At 43.0% G+C, this 16,930-nt stretch overlaps 3 protein-coding genes across 3 annotated transcripts in view; 2 read left to right on the top strand and 1 right to left on the bottom strand.

Annotated features, from left to right (window-relative positions):
- Positions 1–370: 370 nt before the first annotated feature.
- CD3D (CD3 delta subunit of T-cell receptor complex) lies at positions 371–3,563 on the bottom strand. The gene is made up of 5 exons (XM_019647391.1): positions 3,437–3,563; positions 1,611–1,817; positions 1,079–1,210; positions 741–784; positions 371–523 (listed from the first exon to the last, which is right to left on the bottom strand). Exons 1-5 carry the CDS (start codon positions 3,489–3,491, stop codon positions 452–454), a joined length of 510 nt encoding a protein of 169 aa, XP_019502936.1. The 5' UTR covers positions 3,492–3,563; the 3' UTR covers positions 371–451.
- Positions 3,564–5,507: 1,944 nt separating this feature from the next.
- CD3G (CD3 gamma subunit of T-cell receptor complex) lies at positions 5,508–14,339 on the top strand. The gene is made up of 8 exons (XM_019647390.1): positions 5,508–5,544; positions 6,665–6,826; positions 10,793–10,816; positions 11,260–11,487; positions 11,915–12,046; positions 12,725–12,768; positions 13,183–13,267; positions 14,086–14,339. The coding sequence occupies exons 2-7, from the start codon at positions 6,772–6,774 to the stop codon at positions 13,246–13,248; spliced, it is 549 nt and encodes a 182-aa protein (XP_019502935.1). The 5' UTR covers positions 5,508–5,544; positions 6,665–6,771; the 3' UTR covers positions 13,249–13,267; positions 14,086–14,339.
- UBE4A (ubiquitination factor E4A) overlaps positions 13,628–16,930 on the top strand; it is a 54,688-nt gene continuing 51,385 nt past the window's right edge. The window contains exon 1 of the mRNA XM_019647396.1: positions 13,628–13,636. Coding sequence (XP_019502941.1) covers positions 13,628–13,636 — 9 coding nt within the window. The remainder of the gene's footprint in view (positions 13,637–16,930) is intronic.

Genomic DNA, 16,930 nt, shown 5'->3' with positions numbered 1-16,930 from the left:
CCACCACCTCCGCTCGTGATGTCATGGAAACTTCTGTGTGGCTAGGTTCCTGAACACAGCAGCTGCCCTCAGCTGTGGTGGGAAAGCCAAAACTCTGGGAAGGTTATGATAGGGGGCTGCATGGGGGCAATAAGTAACCAGGGGAGTGTGGTAGGGCAGATCCTGCACCCAGGGAGCCCACCAGGCCAGGAACTCCAGTGAGCCACGATGTGGTGTGAGACTTCCCATCACACTGTCTATGTGGGCAGAGGAAGGGGAGTGATGGGAAGTGAAGGGAAGTGACACGGGAGAGCAGGGAGGGTAAGGGCATTGCCGAGTCAGGACAGCTCCCATGATTTGCCCAGGAGCTTTGAAAAGTCCAGGCTCCTGCTGAGTAAGAGAGGACATCTTTATTGGTTGAGCAAGAAGAGAAGGTACAGTCCATAAGTGAAGCTCTTATAAACCACAAGTCTCAGGTTCGCTTGTTCCGAGGCCAGTTTTCACCAAGACGACTGTACTGAGCATCGTTCCGATCTCGAAGGGGCTAAGAGATAAGAAGGGGAAACAGTGTAACAGACTGAGGACTCTCCTGGGAAGGACCCCAGCAGGTCCCAAAGATAAGAGCTTATGCCTGACCTTTGCAGACCGTTTCCCCGCAGAATTCTCTGTTATGACCCCACATACTTGCACATAACACCCAGTGTCAGCTTCTCCATCCCCACTCACACCTCCCATCTCATCTCTTTCTCCTCAGGGCTCACCTGATAGAGCTGGTCATTCCTCAATAGAGCTTGAGTGTCAGCAGCTAGAAGAACCAGGGAAAGAGAGTTTTATAAAAGGCATAGAGGATGAGCGAGTGAGACCCCATGAATACTGCAAGACGGCCTGCAGCTGGTCCCACCCTCAGAAGTCTATGAGTAATATGGGCACACAATTTCTTTCAATAACCAGATGTAAAAATCTTTATGAGATTGCAAGAGTGATTCCCAGATAAGACAACCCACTGCCAGTCCCATTCCTTAGCAGGTGCACACTCACACCCATACCCACAACACACAGACGTGCGGGTGCACACATATGCTCTGTCCCTTCCACTTACCCCTAGAAAGCCTTCCAGTCTCATGTCCAGTAAAGCAATAGACTCCCAAAGCAAGGAGCAGAGTGGCGATGATGTCAGTGACAACAATGCTAGCCAGTGTAGCCGAGTCCAGCTCCACACAGTTCTGGCACACTAGGGGAAGGGAGATGAAAGGAGAGGTGGGAAACATCCCTGCCCCCCTAGTGCAGCCCTAGGATCTCCCATGCTTCAGATCCTTGGAGAGAGGCTTGCAGATGGCCTTGCTATATCCATTTCTACCCTTCATCCCAAGCAATCCCTAAGGAAAGCCAAGAAGTAGTCTCAGCTTTATAGGAACTTAGGGCAGGAGGCCAAACCACTCTCCCAAATAAGCCCCTACTGCTCATGTCACAAGGCCCCTACTGCTCTTTCTCCATTAGAGCACAAAATCTGGGGCACAAAATCTGGTTTGTACCATTATAAGAGTGACCCCACCACAGCCCCCTCCAACTAGAAAGTTCTCAAATCCAGAGGCCCCATTCATTCCAACCCAAAGTGTTCAAGAGACACATACTTCGGTAATATACTTGCAAAGTAGACACAGGGTTGTTGTTGTATGTCCCATTGCATTTATACAGTCCTCGTGGGTCCAGGATGCGTTTTCCCAAGTTCAGATATCTGTTGCTTATCAGGTCTCCCCTCATTCCCTCTATCCACGTGATGTTGTTGTCGCAGTTCACAAACACTTTGTCCTCAAGCTCCTCCACTTCAACGGGGCTCACTAGGGAAAAAAAATACCACAACTGGAGCCAGCACTTTGGTCTAAGCCAGACTTCTTGTTTTGCTGAGGCTCATACCTAAGAAAGACCACTTTCCAAGTCTAAGACAGTTTATGGTTTCCAGCGAGAGAGATAGAAGTCACAAGAGAAAGGCTTTGGGAGGCTCCCCATGAACTGCAGGGGCCAGGAAGGATACAAGGATATGGTCCCAGCAAAGGGCAGGCCCTGATGGACAGAGCGAAAGAGGAACCATGGAGCTGGGGTGATCTAAGAACCTTTCTGGAAATGAGTTCAGACCATTGATTAGAAGCAGGAGGGGAGCATACTGAAGCACCCAAGAGGTATGGAAAGGCAGAATAGTCCTTGCTTGAAGATGTTCATATTTTTCCTCCAGGAAAACTTCTAATTCTACTTCCCAGTCACCACCTACAACACCCCCACTTCAACTTCTCTCTCTTTATTCCCTCTTTACCTCACCCCCAATAACTACCAAGAGAATGGACCTCTCACTTACTAAAGTCTTTCCCAGGGCCAATGATAGTTAGGGTTAGGTGAGAAACTGGTATGACTTACCAGCTCGATGGTTCAAAAGAGGACTCAGGGCAAATCCCATGTAAAGATTTTCAGTTTTTCTACCCTTGCTTAAGGGGAGGGGAACAGAAAATTTATTTTTTATCAGATCCATTCTTGGGGCTCCACATAAGTCAAGTCTTGTGGCGCGTTTAAGGGCTTGAGGTATACATAGCACTTTTCTAAATCCACAGAAATTGTTTTGACCAAGAGAGCTCCACAGCCCAGAGGCACTGAAATCTGTCTCGAATCCCAGGGAAAAGTGGAATCTACATTCTCCCTGAGCTTCATACTCAGTTGCTAATTTGGATATGAGAGCATCTTCTAGAAAACCCCAATGCCTCTGAAGCAAGTCAGGAATGTATGTGTATATACTCAGGGAGACACATGTACATCAGATACTTCACATCCTACACTCATGTCTTCCTTGGGGATCTGTTTCCAATAAAATGCTGGATGTACCAAAGCAGCTGATTCTTAGGGTAACCATTCATTCCACTTTGTCTGGGATTGAGGAGGTTCCTGCGACATAGGACTATCAGTTTTAAAAACAGGCAAATACGGATGAGTTAGTCATCCTACTACCCCAAATATGCCCTCCATCCTACTCAATCTAAAGTTAGCTTTTCTCTTAACACATTCCCCTAAGTGCTAAAACATGGCTCCAAGAGGTGACATAATGATGGCCTAATGACCAAGAGTCCTGGACCCCAGAGGCTATCTGTCTTAGAAAGAACAGTGCTTCCATACCAGCCCTAGGCTCTGGCACACACTTATCACAACATTTCCTACAGATTTCTGGCCTAAGGCCTTCAGAGAGATGCTCAAGGCCAAAATGCTCAAGATGCTCAATGGCCTAACTGGAGTTGGTCAAAGCTGAGCCTGTTTCGCAGACCCTGCACTGCATCCCAACACTGCCCTCCTTGACAACCCTGCCTAGTGAATTGAAACTAGCATTGAGAAGGACTTTCAAGTGGACTTCACTCCAGGTGGTAACGTTCCTATCAGGTCCCTTCTCTAAGATGCTCCCACCCACCTGGAGAAGCCTTACCTTGGAAGAGAAGGACAGCCAGTATCAGGCTAGCCAGAAACCTGCCGTGTTTCATCTTCCAACAGAATTCATCTAGTAGATAGATCCAGACCACAGAACTATCAGCCAGGGTGAGAGCTGCCCTCCCCCAACTGACTCACTGGTACCGGAAAAAGTAAAGGGTGGGGGAGGAACTAGAAGACGCCTATTTCTCTACTGTCTGCCATTGGTGATGGGAGACTGTCAGGGTAGGAGTAGGCTGGGGGTGAGGTAGGAAGGATGCAGGTGCAAATTGCTCTCTCTGAACATGGAGCTTAGGGGTGAAATAAAAGGGTAAGCAGGGACTATGGAAAATGTTGCCTGGACTTCTGGGAAGGAAAAGATTTAGGATGTCCTTTCCTGAGTTCCTGATAAAAAAAAAACAACCCAAGAACTTCAGAGTTTCTATGAACAACATAACTACATTTAGTCACAACGTGAAAACTGCCATATCCCAAAATTTGAGAGAAGTTGTGAGTCCCATCCCATACTGGCTAAGTTCCTCCCACCTCTGGTCTTTCTTGGGACCCTGGCCAAGATCCTCTTGGGGGAGTTTGGACAACAAACTACATAGCTTCTTACCAGTGGGAGGTTGGGCTTTGGAGCCCCTCAGCCAGAGAATTGAATTCTAGCTCCAATACTGCTGCCCTCCTGGCCTGGGCCAGTCATGAAATTTTTCAGAGTCTAATTTCCTTGGTATCATGATAAGGTGTTGTTTTTTTAATTATTTTTTTTTATCTTTTCATCACTGTTGACATTCAATGTTATATTACTTGCCAGTATACAGAATAGTGGTTAGACATTTATATAACTTACGAAGTAATCCTCCTGATAAGTCTTGCACCCACCTAACACCATTCATAGTTGTTATAATATTATTGACTTTTTTCCCTAAGCTAACTATTCCTTGTGACTGTTTTGTAACTACCAATTTGTACTACTTAATCTCTTCACCTGTATCATCCAGTCCCCAAACCCCCTCCCATCTGAAAACTATCAGTTTGTTTCTCTATCTATAAGTTTGCTTCGGTTTTGTTCATTTATTCTGCTTTTTAGATTCCATATATAAGTGAAATCATATGGGGTTTTTTTTCTCTGACTTATTTCATTTAGCATAATACCCTCTAGGCCCATCCATGTTGTTGTAAATGGTAAGATTTCATTGTTTTTTTATGATATGTAGTGGTTGTCATTTTATTAATTGTTTTCTGATTGTCTTTATAGTTCTCTGTTCTTTTTTATTCTCTTGCTCTCTTCTCTTGTATGTTTATGACTTTCTGTAGTTTTGTGTTTAGATTCCTTTCTCTTTATTTCTTGTATATCTCTTGCAGATTTTTGGTTTGTGGTTACTTGTGCTTCATATATACCAAGGTATGTTTATAGCAGTCTATTTTAAGTTGACGGTCGCTTAAGTTCGAACACATTCTAAAATCACTACCATTTTTACTCACTCCCTCCACATTTATGTTTTTGACACTATTCTTTTCTTCTGTATGTTTGTATGTGTGCCTTAATTTACTGTTGTAATTATACATGACCTTCCTAATTTTGCCTTTTAACCTCTAGCATCGGTTGGTCCACTGTTTTTATTATGTGTTTGCTTTTGTCAGTGACATTTTTTCTTTGCAATATTTTCTTATTCATGTTTTTTATTTTTTTCTTCTTCTTAAAGAAGTCCCTCTAAGATTTCTTGTAATACTGATTTGGTGGTGATGAATTCCTTGAGCTTTTTCTTCTCTGGGAAGCTCTGTATGTCTCCTTTAATTCTAAATGATAGCTTTGCTGAATAGAGTAATCTTGGATGTAGGTCCTTGCTTTTCATCACTTTTGTGCCAATCTCTAATGGCCTGCAACATTTCTGTTGAGAAATCAGCTGACAGTCTTATGGGAGCACCCTTGTAGGTAACTAACTGCTTTTCTCTTGCTGCCTTTAAGAGTCTCTTTGTCTTTAACCTTTGACATTTTAATTATGACGTGTCTTGGTGTGAGTCTCTTTGCGTTTATCTTGTAAGGGACTCTCTGCACTTCCTGGACTTGTATGTCTATTTTCTTCACCAGGTTAAGGAAGTTTTCTGTCATTATTTCTTCAGGTAGGTTTTCAATCCCTTGCTCTCTATCTTCTCTTTCTGGTACCCTTATAATGCAAATGTTGTTGTGCTTTATGTTGTCACAGAGGCCCTTTAAACTATCCTCATTTTTTAAATTATTTTTTCTTTTTGCTGTTCTAATTGGGTGTTTTCCACTACTTTGTCTTCCAAATTGCTGATTTGATCCTCTGCTTCATCTAATCTGCTGTTGATTCCATCTAATGTATTTTCCATTCATGTTAAGGATTTGAACAAAATATTTGCATGGTGCCTGACACATCATATGTGCTCAATGAGACACAGTTATTAATAACAATATGATTGGCTCACAGGCAGAATTGAGCCTGCCCAGGAGACAAATGGACTTTTTTCTCCTATAGACTGTGAGGGTCCAAAATTTTCTGCACTGCCATTAGTTGGACTGTAATTTACCTGAGGTCAGAGATCATGTATGTCTCACTCACTTCTGTATCTCCAACACTTGGCTTGTGTCTGGTACATAACAAGAGCTCTATGCATTTTTGTTGACTCACTGACTGAGGGAGACAGGGGCCTGAGATCCTGAAAACTCAGCTCAGGGCCTGGTCCTTAGAAGTGTATGACCTGTCTTGTTGGAATTGTCCTACCTATTCCCTTCCAGGCAGGCATCTCTTTGAATATTTCATCTCAAAAGACAGTGAAAATTTCCTGAATGAGGACCTGAAGTGAGATGGCTTTCTAGTCAGAGCTCCAGTGCCAAGCACCCGAGAGTTCTCACCTAAATTCGTTCATTCTAGTGAAAACTAGCAACAAGCAGCAACTGGCTGAAATAACAGCAGCAAGTGCTGTCAGAGACATGTATCAGTTCAGTAGGGCATGGGGACTTCCAGCCTGAGTAAGGGGCCTCATGAAGGAAGAGGCCCAGGTCATCTCCTACCCGGCACCCAAGGCAGTTAGTTCTCTGCACAAGCCAGAGTCTCCGACGTGAGAATCCAGTAGTCTCTCCCCCTCCCTCCCCGCCATCTCCCACCCTACACTCTTTAACGGAAAAGCAAGAGACATCTGCACCTGCCGCTTTGCTGCGGCCCCAGCTGCCCACACTTGAAGCAGAGGGTGGAGGCTCTGGGTTCTTGCCTTCTCGCAGGGGCCCCACACTGAAGGATGCTGGGCGGAGCCAGGCTAGCTGCTGCACAGGCTGGCTGACTGCTAGGGGCTGCTCAGTGCTTCTCCAAGGAAAGGACAGAGACTAACATGGAGCAGAGGAAGCATCTGGCTGGCCTCCTCCTGGCCATCTCTCTTCTTCAAGGTAAGGACCTGCTAGGGGGTCTCACAGCCTAGAGAAAGACTCAAGGAAAGAGGCCATAATCAGGAGGACAAGAATATTGGGATCGTTAACCTTGAGCCTACCTCAGCTATCACCTTTGAGTTCTCGGATGGGCAAAAATGAAGACTCTGACTATTCTCTGCCAGAGAGAAGCAGTGTCCTATGAGAGGGATGGGGTTCTTGTCTCTTGAGAAATCAAAACTGAGGACTTAACCAGCTAGAAAGAGGACCCGGATGTCACCATTTTATGTTTGAATGTAGCCCAAAAGGGCACAGGCCATGAACATGAAAGGAAAAGGTATGTGTTTTTTAACTCAGAGCTGGGGTTGGGGTAGACCTGGGAAGCATTCACTCACTCAGTTGGTCAGTTTGTGAACTACTCAAGAAGTATGGGTGAGATCTTATTATGTGATAGGCTAGGAATATGCAAAGACAAATGAAAACCTTCTGCCCTAAAGAACTCATAAACTGGAGAGGTAAGTTTCCGTGTTTCCAGAATGAGTGTAAGGTACAATGTAAGATGCCTGTATGAATATTCAGTTGTAAATATCCAACAGCAAGTGGATGAACTAGGCCAATGCCTCTCGTCTGAACCAGAGACTGTTCTTCACATCATGGGGGAAGCTAACATCATGAAAGTTGTTGAAATCACACAAGTACTATGTGAGATATGAGGAAAGTGGGGCTGAGGATGGAACTATGAGAATACCAACCTTTAAAAGTTAGAGAAAAAAACATCTGAGGAAAGAGATAAGGGAATGATCAAAGTGCTGGAATAATTAGATGGGTCCAATATCATAGAAACTAAGGAAGTAGAGAGCTTTCAGAAGGAGAAATTCACTGAGAGTATGAAATATTAAAGAGCGATCCACTAATATAAGAATATATATAAAAGTTTAAGTTTGTGGGATTTGAAAAAATAAAGGTCATAGATGATTTAGAAAGTTTCATTGGGGTAGTATGAATGAAAGCCAAATGGAAATGAGTAGAAGGTGAAGGGCAGGTGATAAAGAGAAGCAAGTGTAGCCTATTCTTTAAGAAAGTTTGGATGAGAAGGGAGAGTTTGTGTGGTAAGTAGAGGTGGAAATAGAGTCTAAGAAGAAACTTTTTTGAGGGAGAGATGTTTGAGCACATTTCTAGGCTAAAGGAGAAGATAGTGAGTAGAGTGAGGTCCTGGAGCTAATATTAGAAGAATGCAGTCAAGAGTGGGGTCAAGGGGGCCGGCCGAGTGGCTCAGTTGGTTAACAGCGCAAACTGTGAGCAACACGGTCAACGGTTCAATTCCCACATGGGCCAGTGAGCTGCGCTTGAGCTGAGCTGCCCCTGAGCTGCCAACAGGCTGCAGGATGGCTCAGCTGGTGAGAGCACATGCTCCTAAAGACAAGGTTGCCGGTTCGACTCCTGAATGGAATGGAGGGCTGTGCTCCCCCCTTATCCTATCCCCACCTCCCCGCAACTAAGATTGAACACAGCACCTTGAACTGAGCAGCCGCGCTGCCGTCGGGTGACGGGATGGCGACTGGACTTGGAGCTGAGCTAGCTGCACCCTTCACAACTAAGATTGAAGGACAACAACTTGCCTATTTCCCTTCCCCGATTCCCCAACACTGTTCCCCTTCCCCAATTCCCCAATAAAATATTTTAAAAAGAGTGGGGTCAAGGGCACAGAGGGGAAGGCAACCTTACCCTCTGAGACTAAAAAGAAGGAAGTATAGATGCCTTCGGCCATAGATAGGCTTGTAAGCTGAAGAAGAAAGGGCCATTACAGCATCTCAAGGTACTAAGAGGGAGGTAATGCCAACTGCTGAAATTCAGCTGGGTGATGGTTGGATGGGGGACTTGAAGAGGATAATTAGAGTTTAGAATTATTTCTGAGGGGACTGGAGGAAGACAACACAGGTTGTTGCGGGGCAGTGCTGAAAGCCTGTGTGAAGCAGCTCTTTCTGTATAGCAGAAAGAGCCCAGAGCTGAGTGATAGAAACCTGAGTTCAGCCACCAGTGAGCTGTGTGAACTTGGACAATGCCGCTGGGCTCAGTTTTCTCAGCAGCCAACCTAGGAAATTAGGCTACATGAGCTCTGAAGTCCTAGAAGGAAATAGGACTCAGATAAGCAAAATTAAAAGATGTCAGCAATCAGTTAGATCCTCTTTCCTATGGAGTCTGAGTTAGAATGAGGGGCCTCTTTGCCCCTCTCATGGTGTCTAGATGGTCAGGGAGAAGAGCTAGTGAGAAATCCGCTTAACTGTTTGTCTAACCTTTTTTTTATTCACTGTTTTATTCATTCATGTATTCATTCAACAAATATAAAGCTCCTATCATGTTTTAGGTAATGTGCTGGGTACTATTTATAAACAGTTCAGCCTTCTGTGAAGTTCTAAGACAGTTGACTCCTTCCAACCATTTCTATCATACTTTCATTCATGCTCTATTTCTTTTCCTCTAGCCACACTACCTCTCTTGTCCTTTTCCAACTCTGTATTTTTGCTCAGCTATTCTTTCTCCCCAAAATGCCTTTCTCTGGTGAGTTCCTACTCATTTTTCAAGGCCCAGTCAATTGCACCTTCTCTGTTAAGTTTTTCCTGTCACCTACCCTTGGGCAAAATCAATAGCTTCTATCCCCTTTCACATGTATTCATATAAGTACTAAATGATAATTTATGTTTTATTACATTAACTACATATGTGTTTATTTTTTTTCCACTTCATTGTAAACTCTTTGGAAGCAGCAAGTAGTTCTTCATATTACCACCCTTTGCTTTCACACTGCTTAATCATGTCAGGTACATAATACTGCTCAGTAAATGTTTGAATTAAATCCAACTGAATTCAATTCCAGTTATAGTTCTCTATAGTACATCCATGCAACTCTATTACTCTGAGTTTTGAGACAGATTTGAGGTCTATTGAATAGCTAACTGATGGGACATCCAGGGTTTCTACAATAAATTATCACAAGTGTGAATATTTAGAAGTAACTCAGCTATCAAAGGCTTTAGCTAGTGCACACCCACTCCTTGCCAGGGCTCTAGCTGCTAAAGGAACAGAGCATTTCAGACTTTACAGGCAATACCCTTACATATACTGCAACATAATAGTGTTGCTAACAATCCAGAGTTAGCATCAGACCCCATAGATTAAGGGCACAGTCACCAATAAGACTATCCTCACTTTAAATGCCAGACACAAGTTCAGGAGCCTCCAGAACACCCACACTTCTGAATAACTGGCTCCAAATCTGGAGGGTTCCCACGACGCTCTCAGGACTGATAATTTGCTAGAAAAACTCACAGAATTTAGGAAAACACTATCCTTACTATTAGTTTTATTATAAAATTCAGACTTGCCAGATGAAAAGACACATAGGGTGGGGTCTGGGAGGCTCCTGAGCACAGAGTTTCTGTGCCTCCCTGTGGAATCAGAACACATCACCTTCCTGACACATTGATGTGTTCACTAACCAGAAAGCTGCTGAGTTTTCATTGTAGTTTTATTACATAGGTGTGATTTATTGAATCATTGGCCATGTGACTTACGTAACTCAATCTCCAACATCCCTCCCCTCCCAGAGCTCAAAATCCCAATTCTCTAATCACATGGTTGGTCTTGACTAGCCCTATCCTGAGTCATCTTATTAGCATAAACTTATGTATGGTCCAAAGACCCACCAAGAATAACAAAAGCATTCCTATCACTCATGAAATTCCAAGGGTTTAGAAACTCCCTCTCAGGAACCCAGGACAGAAAACAGACAAATTTTTTATTATACAACACCCTGAATTCAACTTAGTGATTTAGACTACACTCCAGGGAAATAGATATAGATATACTGTCACTTCTGTCGATTAGGATCTCTCTCCATTTTGGCCTCAAATGACCATGTAAATGATACCTCAGAGCATCTGAATGAATCCCTTCCCAGCTGATCCTGTCTTTCTTTTGTCCCTATAGGTATTATTGCCCAGTCGGAACAAGGTAGGAAAATGGCTTCTTTCTGTGCTCAAACTCTGAGGAAATGTATGGAAATATGACTTCCTACAACAGTGGTTCTGGGATAAGATGATGAGTGATAAATAACAAACCACTCCATTATCAACCAAATCAGTGGCCAGTCATGACCTGCAATTAATTGTCTGGTAACTGGAGGAGAAATAGGACCCTAGCAGCTAGGCACTTCTCAAAATTTTGCCCATGAACCAACAGCATTGATATCACCTGGAAGCATGTTAGAAATGCAGAATTTCAGCCTCTCCCCAGAGCTTCTGAATAAAACCTGAAATTCTAACTAGATCCCCATATGACTCATGTGCACATTAAAGTTTGAGAAGCATTGCTGTAATGGTCTTCCTCTGATACCCTGGTGTAAAGAGAATGTCAGAAGCAAGATCCTCAGCAGACCATGGCTTTTTCTTTTGCAGGAAAACATGTGGTAGAAGTGAACAATCAAGAAGATGGTTCAGTTATTTTGACTTGTGACTTGAAAGACAAAGATATCAGATGGTTTAAAGATGGAAAGGAACTAAGTTCACATAGTACAAGTCAAAAAAACACATTGAATCTGGGAAGTAGTTTGAAGGATCCTCGAGGGACGTATTTGTGTCGAGGATCAAGCAACGATTCAAAATCACTCCAAGTGTATTATAGAAGTATGTAATCCCCTTTGGGTTGCTTGTTGTGAAATTAAGCAGTACTTGCTGTTGGTGATTTCCTGTCCAGAGTGAGTGTGGAAATAGATGGTAAACAGTGATTGATGTAAGAGCCAATTCTCTTAATCTCAGCTTCCCTCTTTTTGACTATAACAAGACAGTTCCCCCAGCTTCTTGGGAAAGGATAGCCAGTCCTGAAAGCCTGTTTTACCTTTGGGTGTGCCCCATGAATTGGAGCAGTCAGTAATTTATATAAACTGAGTTAAGGTGGGATCTTCCCAGGCAATTCCCTTGCCATACAATCCACAGAGTGAGCAGCCTGCTGTCCTAGCTAGAAAAAGGTATTATTGCTAGAAGGCAGGAGAAAAAGATCGAGAAGAAAAACTTGCACACCCTGAAGGATGCTTGTCCCTCCCTTTCCCCACAGTGTGTCAGAACTGCATTGAGCTGAATGCGGCCACTGTGTCTGGCTTTGTCTTTGCTGAAATCATCAGCATTTTCTTCCTTGCTCTTGGGGTCTACTTCATTGCTGGACAAGATGGAGTTCGCCAATCAAGAGGTAAAAGAATACGCTTAGATGAGATATGAGACCATGTGGGACCCTCAGCTTTCTTCCTACCAAAATAAGCCCAAGAGAAGAAGAGACTGAGTTGGCACATGTTGTTAATGTGCACAGTTGGGTGAGGCTCTCTGTCCAGGAAAAAAGGACTCTCAGTGTTTTCACAGAATATTTACCTGTCTCAAGACCCAATTCCCTCTTATTTATCCTCTGTGTTTTTTAAAAACTCTATTGAAGTAAAACCTACATACAGAAAAGTGCAGAAATCACAAGTACCCAGCTTTAAAAAAAAAAATTTTTTTTTAACAAAGCAAGCACACCCATGAACCCAGCACCCAGTTTAAGAAAGAAAATATTACGGACAACCTAGAAGTCCCCCTTGTGGTCACTTCCAGACTCGACCTAGCCCCAAAAGTGAGCACAACAACCCTGACTTCTAACAACTTTGATTAATTTTGCCTGTTTTTGTTTCTTATGTAAATAGCCTCATACAGTAAGTACTCTTGTGTGTGGATTCTTTTACTCAACAATATGCTTGGTGAGATCCATTTATACTGTTAAATGTAGGTGTATTTCTCTAATTCTTATTGCTGTTTAGAACTCCATTGTGTGTCTATAACCCAATTTACTATTCATTCTACCTTGTGTATGTGTGTGTTCTGTTTATTTTTTGTACAGCTTCAGACAAGCAGACCCTATTGTCCAATGACCAACTCTACCAGGTAAGGAAATGAGGGATGAAAAAGACACTGCCACAATTAGTGATGGTTTAAAATTTTTGCAATTGGGTGGGGGAGGGGGCAAGTTATTTGGAAGATACTGTATAGATAAGGAACTGCTTAGGACATACCAGATGATGGTATAGTTATCCCTTTGGTTAGAATGGATGAAATAAAGAGAAGAATTCAGTGAGGCTAAAATCAGGATCTAGTGAGAAAAACTGAAGAACACACCAAGAGGGACATACAAAGAAATTACATACAAAGCCTCCATCTTCTTGTCCCCTTTTCTGCCCCCCAGGACCACAAAGCACCCACTCCAAAGCCTTGCACATAAAAAGCACTCAATAAATATGCATCAAATTAATTCACAAAGGATAGGGGGAAATGAGTTTATGACTGTGCTTTCCTTTTTAGCCCCTCAAGGAACGGGAAGATGACCAATACAGCCACCTTCAAGGAAACCAACTAAGGAAGAATTGAGCTCAGGACTCAAGACTAGGTGTGCCCTGCCACACCATTTCTAAGACAGCGGCTTTGCATTACATGCCCTCCCAACTGCTTCCAAGTCTATCTCCTTTCCACAAATAGTGTAGTTATAAAGATCAGGTAGTGATTATGGAGAACCATTTCTAAAAGCATAGAGGCCAGTGCTAATTTTCTTGGACTAAGAAAATATGAAAGCTGTGTGTATCTTTAAATCCTCTCAGAACAAGGTTGCTGAATATTAATTTAATTCTATATAAGGGTTTCTCATTATTCTCACTATTAACATAGTGGGCTAGATAATTCTTTGTGGGCAGGAGGGACTGTCCTGTGCATTGTAAGGTTTTTAGCAGCTTCCCTGGCTTCAATCCACCAGATGCCAGCGGTACCTCTGTTTTGAAAACCAAAAATATCTCCAGATATTACAAGTGTCCTCTCGGGGGCAAAATTGCCCTTAATTAAGAACCACTGTATAGTGTGGGAGTGGAGTCAAGGGATTTGTAATAGATATGTATGATACTGGGGGGAAATGGGGCGGCGGATTGGGGGAGGGGGGTTGTCACTTCGAGGGGTAAAAAGTATAACTATTGCACTCTGTTGTACAGCTGAAACTAATTCTAAAAAATGTGTATTTCATAATAAAAAATAATTTAATTTAAAAAAAAAGGACCACTGACCTATATTTACCTTTCAATCAATCAACCAATCAATCAGAGGTTCTGATTCAATCAGCCTGAAGTTTCAATCAGGAAAACAGGGGCCCAGGCGTTATTTTGTTTTCTGAACCAACTGTAATTTTTTTTTATTAATCCAAGTGTTCTCCTTTCTATCCAGTTCTCAGAAACAAAGCATTACATTTTGGAACACTCCTAACAGAGAGACTTTCAGCCCTGAATCTAGACTCAAAGTTCCCAGAGGTGACAAATGGAGAAGAAAGTCCATCAGAGAAAATTTGGGGTTTTTCTCAAAATAAAATTGAATTAAAATTAAGTAAAAACATGTATGGTGTTTCAGAAGTGCTACCTATTGGGAGGTAATTTTCCTATGAAAGACAAACGAGAAAGTCAATAACCCCCTCTATTTGAATATCATTTTTTGTTTTCATTTTTATTTACTTTTTGATAGGTCATAATTCACATGGGTCAAATATACAGTGAAAGGTCTTCCTCCACCTCTATCCCCAGCCACCCAGTTTCCCTCTCCAGAGGCAAACAATATCCTATTTTTTATATATATTCTCTACGATATATAATGTATTACATTTCAAAGGTATTCTAGGCATACATAAGTAAATTCTTTTTTTTAAGATTTTATTATTGGGGAATTGGGGAAGGGGAACAGCCAAGTTGTTGTCCTTCAATCTTAGTTGTGGAGGGCGCAGCTAGCTCAGCTCCAAGTCCAGTCGCCATCCTGCCGCTTGTCCGCAGCTCATTGCCGTTCAGCTCAAGGTGCTGTGTTCAATCTTAGTTATAAGCAAATTCTTAAGTATACATTTTTTTCCCTTCCCCTTTTCACACAAATGGTATCATACATCTTGTACTTTTCACCTAATAAAATTTGAAGATTATTTTATACCAGCACATAAAGAAGATTCTTTTATATTTTTTTAAAGATTTTATTGGATAATTGGAGAAGGGGAACAGACAAGCCGCCGTCCCCTTGCTCCTCAGTCTAGCCGTGGAGGACATCACTCCACTGGTCCATGTTGGCACCATCATTGTGCTCTTCCCGGGCAAGGCAAATAGGTCGCCGGCCACTGGACAGTCGGCCACAGAGCCCCGGCCACTCACGCCAGCCACCAGCCACCCAAGCCGGCTGCCAGCCACTCGCAGCAGCTTTACGGCAGCCCACTGCAGCCTCACTGCAGCCTATGCCTCGCTGGCGACTCATGGCAGCCCAGCTCCAGGTTGAGCTGCTGTTCACCATCTTAGCTGTAGAGGGCGCAGTGTCACTGGCCTTAATGTGGGATCCTAACTGGGGCCCTGCCACTCAGAGCTGACGTCCCAAGCCAACTCTTTTTTTTTTTTCCTTCAGCTAACAGCAGATGATTTATTGTACACGTTACATTCAGCCACAACTAAGAACAAAACTTGTCCAGAATGTCACAGGTCCAGAGCAAAGGGCTGTTTTTGTATGAGAAAAGTGTGTCTCTCAAAAGGTGGTCGTGGGGAACAGATGGCAATGTATGTTCTAGATCCATTGAGAAGTCCTAGACATTAGGCTGCAGTCCAACAATTCATTCCAGTGTCCCTGGCCTCTGGCTTTCCTCATTTCTGCTCCCGTGGCTTGCATGGGTGCACAAGCTAGCGGTTTACTTGGACCTCTGCCTCATCTTTCTTCTTTTGCGCTTCAGCCTGCGAATTCGCTTCTCCCTCCACTTGGCTCTCATGGCGCGGAGGTATCTAAGAAGATGACGCTAAGGCCGAGAGCCCAAACCAACTCTTAACCAACATGCCACTCGGCCGGCCCAAGGTGATTCTTTTTTAATGTAGCCACATTATATAGATATACTATAATTTATTTAACCAGTCCTCTATTGATGAGCATTTAAGTTGGTTCCAATCTGTTGGCTGCAAGGACTAACATTGTATAAATTGTCATTTTTTAAAATAACTGTATTGAGGTATAATTTACATGCTATAAAATTCACTCATTTTAAGTGATTTCACCTATTCTCAGTAATTTTTAGCAAATTTATCCAGTTGTACAACCATCACCATAATCCAGTTTTAGAACATTCCTATCACTCTCTTAAGATTCCTTGTGTTGTCACTAACCTGTTCCTACCCTCAGCCTCAGGCAACTACTAATCTCTTCTGTCTATTTAGATTTGCCTTTTCTGGAAATTTCATGTAAATGGAATCATACAATATGCTGCTCTGGATATTATCATGCAAGTCTTTATGTGAACACATTTTTTTCATTTCTCTGGGGTTGATACCAAGGAGCGAAATATTGCTGGGTTGTATGGTAAATTTATGATTAACTTTTTTTTTTCTTTTTAAGATTTTTATTGGGGAATTGGGGGAGGGGGAACAGACAAGTTGCTGTCCTTTTTGTTCTTCAGTCTAGTTGTGGAGGACGTCACTTCACTGGCCCAAGTTAGCACCATCATTGTGCTCTTTCCCGGCGAGGCAGATCATTCACCCGCTTCTGGACGGCCACTCACGGCGGCTGCTGGCCGCTCACGCTGGCTGCGGGCTACACACGGTGGCCCATGGCAACCCACTGCAGCAGGGGCTGCAGCCTACGCCTTCGTCAGCAACTCATGGCAACCCAGCTCCAGGTTGAGCTGTTGTTCACCATCTTAGCTGTAGAGGGCAGTGTCACTGGCCCGCATATGTGGGATCTGAACCGAGGCCCTCTGGAGTCCCAAGCCAGCCCTTAACCAATGCGCCACTCGGCCGGCCCTATGATTAACTTTTTAAGAAACTGCTTACTGTTTTTCAGACTAACTATACCATTTTATATTCCAACTAGCAATGGATAAGGGTTGCTGTTTCTCCACATTCTCACCCATATTTGTTACTACCGGTTTTTAGTATAGCCTTTCTAGTGGGTATAAAATGGTATCTTACCATGACTTTAATTTGCATTTCCCTATGACTAATAATGTTGAGCATCTTTTCATGTGCTTATTAGCCATTTTTATCTCTTTAGTGAAATGTCTATTCAAATC

Source organism: Hipposideros armiger, unplaced genomic scaffold, assembly GCF_001890085.2.
Source record: "Hipposideros armiger isolate ML-2016 unplaced genomic scaffold, ASM189008v1 scaffold_111, whole genome shotgun sequence".
NCBI classification, from domain to species: Eukaryota; Metazoa; Chordata; class Mammalia; order Chiroptera; family Hipposideridae; genus Hipposideros; species Hipposideros armiger.
This window is presented reverse-complemented; position numbering and strand designations above follow the sequence as displayed.